Source organism: Montipora capricornis, chromosome 1 (assembly GCF_036669925.1).
Source record: "Montipora capricornis isolate CH-2021 chromosome 1, ASM3666992v2, whole genome shotgun sequence".
Classification (NCBI taxonomy): Eukaryota; Metazoa; Cnidaria; class Anthozoa; order Scleractinia; family Acroporidae; genus Montipora; species Montipora capricornis.
The window spans coordinates 23,446,603-23,452,688 of NC_090883.1; the positions used below are offsets into that span (position 1 = coordinate 23,446,603).

Sequence of the window (6,086 nt, forward strand, 5' to 3'; positions counted from 1 at the left end):
CATGTTGAGTTTGATGTGGAATGTGTAACCAGGAATCAATCAATATCAGTGCCTGTTTGTTGGGGTAAAGCATAGTTATAGAGGGGAATGGTTATGGAACCCGACAAATTATTTCTTTGTTGCTGGTTTTTGTTCTCTTTTTTGGCCTTGACCGTGCACAAAACACAATAGTTGTTTACTCCGTACTGAGGAACTAACCAATAGAAACGTGTTGGTTACGTAATTCATGCATAGTATATGACACTTTCCAACTTAAATCTTGGCATCTCTGTTTGCTCCTTTGATAGTTGCCAAGCTTCCAAACACGTCCCCTCTATAACTATTGGTAAAGTGTACGAGTATAACCCTAATATTGTATTGACGACGAGGGACATACTTCACATAACTTGCCTCTAATCTTTGCTTTGAAACTCCAACAATATTATGGAGTCATGGTGTTCTTTTGCTACCAAGTTCCAAACAACATTTGAATTCTTAATTTGTTATCTCAGTACTCACAAGATTGCTACATTCATGTGGCATTGGTGTGTTTCCACTTAAGTGTCCAAAAGTACTACTAATAATCTTGAAAATGGCTTAAACTCCTTATTGCAAAGAAGAGGAACCAAGAAAAAAACACAGACAAGCTTTATCACGTCAAATTTATTTACGTTTCCCATGGAAATTCCCAAATTCGCATGATTCTCGCAGCACAGGCAGGTGTTCCAACAAGTCCTGCCAAAATTATAGTTATTTTCCTCAGTTTTGGTTAAAGCCTCAGCAATAGTTTAATGAATCTAGGATTTCCCATGGGTCTTTCATTCCATTCCATTTTGTCATGTGCACAGACTTTACTGGTTTATTTAAATATCATTGTTGAGTTATTTATTGCTGTAATACTTTACAATATTTATCAGTAATTTTATAAATAGATAAGAGAAAAAATTAACAAAGTGACCGCATTGTCGGCAAAGACCCTGATCATGGAAATGAGATCATCAGTTTTTCTCTTATAGAGAGAAATAACATGAAATAAAATGTTAAAGTTGACTCACAAGCTCCAGTTGCAGGGGAACAAGGGCTAACTCCAGTATTTAAAAACTTGAAGTTGTGGAAATGCACCCTTGACCTTCTTTGAATTATCTGTTTTGTCATTTCGTGCATTGCCTGTACTCCAAGTGACATGGATACAAGCCAATTTGCACATAAAAATTCATAGTAACTGTAAAATTGAGAAACCATCTGATATGAATTCCCATTTAGTGCTTGAGAGCAATGTAAAGTAGGTGGTGTCAATTTGGAAATGAGAAAATGGAAGTAACTGCATATACCCACAAGGTTACATGAATAATAGAACAGTCAAGTGATAGTTAGAAGTAGCAGGCAATGAAGGGGACAAAACAGAAAATTCCTTTCATTTGTGTAGATAAACCAAGTTTTTTAATAAACTTCTCGTTCGAAAGGTGGATAACTTTATCTCCCAGGTTCAAGTTGTTCAAAGGCCGGATAACTGTCTCTGGTGGAGAAGTCGCTATCCATCAATTTCAATATCTGCAAACATTTCAGTATTTTTTGCCTTCATACCTGCACACTTTAAGCATATCCAGTAAAACGTTGTGTAAAAATCTTGGCCAATGTTTAATGTGAATATTACCAGTATATTTTATACTTCTCATAGTGAAATACATGTATCCAATGGATAAAGTTATCTGGCCTTTGAATAACTGGGGCCAGATAAATAACTATTCAATGACATATTGCTTTAAAAGATGGTTGACAAAACTGTGGCATGGTTGAACACAGCACAATCAGGTCACATCTATGAGCTGCTTGTCTGAGAAAACCGGCTCTTTCGTCTTGCAAGGAGCTCATGAGGTGGAAGGGGCTCACACTCTGCAATTGTGAGTGCAATAAGTCTGGGATCATCTGGCTCCATAGGAACTTCCCGTGTCACTGCATCATCATCATCACTTCGCAGTTTAAAGATTTTGGCCACCAGAATCCACATGTATCCATAATCTTTTGCCACCTTCAGTTTTCTCACATCCCATGATTTCGTCCTCTGATTGTATTTCCTGGTGATGATGGTCTCTGCATCCTCACTTGTTGCGAAGGGAAGATCGTTATGGTAATTCCAATCGATGGCAGTTAACTTCCTTCTTGCTCTGTAAACTGTTTTCCTACAAAAAGGTCATGACCCATTTAAGACTGATATTTAGCATGAATAGAGCACTGCACAACTCTAAAGGTACAATCAAAGTACCAAACCAAGTCAAGGAGAGGTGAAATCTTAAACTGTGATTGACTACAGAGGTTAACAAGAAGGTTCTCCTTTGCAAGCCCATGGCTGCCTTTTTGACTCTCATAAATAATTATTCACATAAATTACTTTGAACATTATAATTATAAATAATTATTCCTTTATTTAGCAACTTTTCGAGGCCACAATGGCTGGAAACCAACATATCATTGCTTACAAGTTTTACTGCAACTTTACGCACAAAAATTTTGTGATGATTCATGATGGAAATACTGCGTGTTCACTGTTCTTACTAGGGGGACAGGATTATGGAGGGTATGACTTGTCAAAATCAGGTCAAAAGCACAATAGTAAGGAATACCCAGAAAAAACCATTCCAGTCGGAAGGACACAAATACCACTTGGGGTCCTAAGTGGTAATGACCCTCACCTGTCAAATTTTCATGATGGCATGCCAAGAAGTGTCATAAAAACAATTACTCACGTGAAGGAAACTTTTTTGGACGTGTACATCAGGGCCATGCTGTTGGCACACTCTAAAGGACCAGTATGCCTTCAGTGATAAAAAGAAACAAATAATTATTTTTCAGGAGGAAGTTGTATCTCTAACAGTGGTTATTATTTAGTCAACGCATTTAACCCTCTTGCATGGGCTGTGATCCCAGTAGACAGGGTACTTATATTAAACTACATATAGCTTGCAGTTTACAATACCAGGACAACAGACCATTTAACAGATTTTTGACTGCCTACGAGGCTGAAAGTTACCTTGTATTGATACAAACCTCACTGCTTTTATCATGTTAATTGTATTGTAATTCTAATTAGTCTACATGTACGTTAGCATTATAAAAGCACAAAGGTTTGTATCAAAGCAGGGTCACCAGCAGCCCCTCTTCCATTCTTAGGCCAGGTAACTTAGCTAGATGTACAACTGTAAAATGTACCATTAATAACACAATACTTCCTTCAATAGTTGAAGAACATGAAGATTCTATATTATTGTACTTTTGTAGAAAAGGTTTCAGATGGACATAACCAGTGTTCATACAGTTTGACTTCAGATAAAGTTATAATGCAGGTCAAGCATTCACCTCATAGTAGATACTATCCACCGCTGAATCTTCAGAAAAGCAGGTGACAACAGAATGCCACATGTATTCCATGTAAACACTTAGACCCCACCCAAAAATTGAGAGTCAATGAAACACTTGAGCCCTCACCAAAGGAGTGCAAGAGTTGAATGGCTCGCTCTCGCTTGGACAGCTATAAACTTTCATTCACATAAAACTACTCTCATAAACTCCAGAGAGTTCACAGAATTTTAACCTGCGGAAAGGAGAGTTCTCAAGAGTTCAGTTGTCATGAGCTAAGATTTTGTATCTTTCCCAGCTCCTCTACTTTTCTTCCTAACTGAAACTCTTGCCCACTGTTGACCCAACTCTCCATCAACCTCATTGACTCTCACGTGCTCTCAAAGACATTTAACTATTGTCAACTTTCATGAACTTGCACTCTGTTTGGTGAATGCTTTGTACAGTGTCTTGTTTCAGGGGGTAAGAAATGGCTGACAAAATGCGCAGAAAATATGTCACATTGAGTAAGTTGTTATACAAGACTTACACAAGTCAGATTTCTGAGGGTATGACCTGCAATCATTCACATCCAACACACTGGGTACTATCAAATAAGTGGCCTCAGAAGACAGTACTTATAACAAAATTCTCTCATAGAGTAATATACAATTTGGCCTCATTTTCACCTGAATTTAATATAGAACTTGAAACTCTCCAGTAAAGCAGGGTCAAGAATGATTTGCTGAAGAGCTTCAAAATCCTTTGCCCTCCTGTCAAACCACGGAAGAGAACGGTCTTCTGGCAAATCTCCATGATCACAATTTCCTCCAGGCCAGTCATGATCATTGCATACGTGGTGCAGTAAGCCAATCCATTGGTCCTATACAGTATTAAAAAGACACTGGTTAATATATGTACACAAGTAGTTGCTACTGTAACAGCAAGTCAAGTGTTGCGAGGTACTTGTGATGCCTGCGAGCTTGTAGTGTTTCTATACCTGGGATTGGTTGCTTGAAGCATAATCATCCCCAACCCTAACCAAGTCTCGTTAACACTAAATAATGACCTATCATGCCTGCATTCTCAAACGACAGAGAGGATGAACGTCTAATTTGGATTACTACACATCATTCAAAAATACATTAACATTAATTATACTCAGAGCCTCAACTAAGCTGTAGTTCTCATTTTCAGCTGTTTCACAGCAGTACCAGAAGTGGTTGATAGTGTGATCTGACCACTGACTTATTTTCTGCAGATCCTTTGAACTGCCAGTCTAATAAAATAAAACATTGTACCACTCATGTAATAATAATTTCAGTAATAATTATTACATTATGCTGCAGGTAGAATTTTATTTTGGGATAATTATTTCAAATTCATTTTATTTGTGGTGTGGAGATGATCAATCTCGTCCACTGGCTCCCCAGGTTTTGGAAAGAAAATGGACTCAAGAGCTTTTGTTACAGTACATGTAGCTGCCAGCAAGCATGTCAAATAAACAGTTCCACACAAAGGCAAAGGCATAGTACCCAGCAGCCACCTAAACATGGTTATGATTAAGATAATGGAGGTGTCTTATGGTGGAAGAAACTATTGCTTATTCCGCTTGGTGGTTAGCGATTCAAATTAGCACTGCTGCTTGCCATGGTTTGGCACAACAACTCTGTACATGTACTGCTCATACATTGCAGATAAAATGTGACAAGCTCCTAATTTTCCTGGGTCCTTCCTATTATGCAATCCACAGAAAACTTCCTAGTTTTTGTCCACTGAGTAATGCAAAATACAGTGTTTACTGCACTAATGTACTTTTTATGGTTATATACTTGAACCATTTACTTGTCTCCTGACCATGAGTTTTGTCAGTTTTGTATAACGTTTGACCAGGAGTACATATCGTGATGTCACTGTTTCACGTAAAGTCTTCGGAGGACAGGTACATGTAGCTCCTTCACTGGTTTGGGTCCATGTACATGTATAACATCCAATTTTCTTCCTCCTATCGTTTACAAATTTTCTTTTCTTTCGCTACTTGCACTGCTTCATAACTTCTATAATATTCTCAGAATACAATATATTACAAAAATCAATTTTAACACAAGCCATTGGGAAAAATTTGCTAAAAAGTACCAGTTACATTAAGTTCATGTACCTGGACATTTGTTTGTAGGGTATAATTTACTTTAATAGTTCTTATGCTTCAGTACCATGTTATTTTATCTTGTTAATGCACTTTACAATGCTCTTGGCCATATGCCAAACATCCAGAGAATAAAAAACATCTTGAAACAGGCTACCCTCGTCCCAAAACATGATAAAGATGAAAAAACTAACTTATGCAAGCACACAATTGGTCAGAGTGATGCAGCAAGAAAAAAATGTTAGCACTGCATACAGTATTGTAATGAAATAATCTTATTTCTTGTTTGCATGCCTCAGAAAAAGATGCAAAGTGAGATAGCTTCTACTGTATTAACCAAGGCCATGCAACGTATTGTTGTACTACAAAATGTAATACATGCTTGCATCTCTGCAACCCAGTTCACAACAATGTTGCACATTTTGTAGCTCCATTGTGAGCATGCGACTATAACTGGATCAAATATAAATTTGTTTTACATACTCACCCATCATCTTCTTTATACTGGCTGAAGCATCTGTCACAACTTCAACCACGTTCAAAACATGCTTGATCCTCTGCAAAATGATTTCAAGGGCTTTTTTCTCCATGTTGACTGACTTCAGCTCGACCTCTCTCTTGTCAAGTA

At 37.6% G+C, this 6,086-nt stretch overlaps 1 protein-coding gene across 1 annotated transcript in view; it reads right to left on the reverse strand.

The window, feature by feature from the left end:
- Window positions 1-631: 631 nt before the first annotated feature.
- LOC138060513 (uncharacterized) overlaps window positions 632-6,086 on the reverse strand; it is a 5,486-nt gene continuing 31 nt past the window's right edge. Inside the window, exons 1-5 of the mRNA XM_068906320.1 lie at window positions 5,946-6,086; window positions 4,527-4,591; window positions 4,002-4,195; window positions 2,724-2,792; window positions 632-2,159 (exon numbers count right to left, since the gene is read on the reverse strand). The exon at window positions 5,946-6,086 is cut by the window's right edge and continues 31 nt beyond it. Coding sequence (XP_068762421.1) covers window positions 1,799-2,159; window positions 2,724-2,792; window positions 4,002-4,195; window positions 4,527-4,591; window positions 5,946-6,086 — 830 coding nt within the window. The 3' untranslated portion in view covers window positions 632-1,798. The remainder of the gene's footprint in view (window positions 2,160-2,723; window positions 2,793-4,001; window positions 4,196-4,526; window positions 4,592-5,945) is intronic.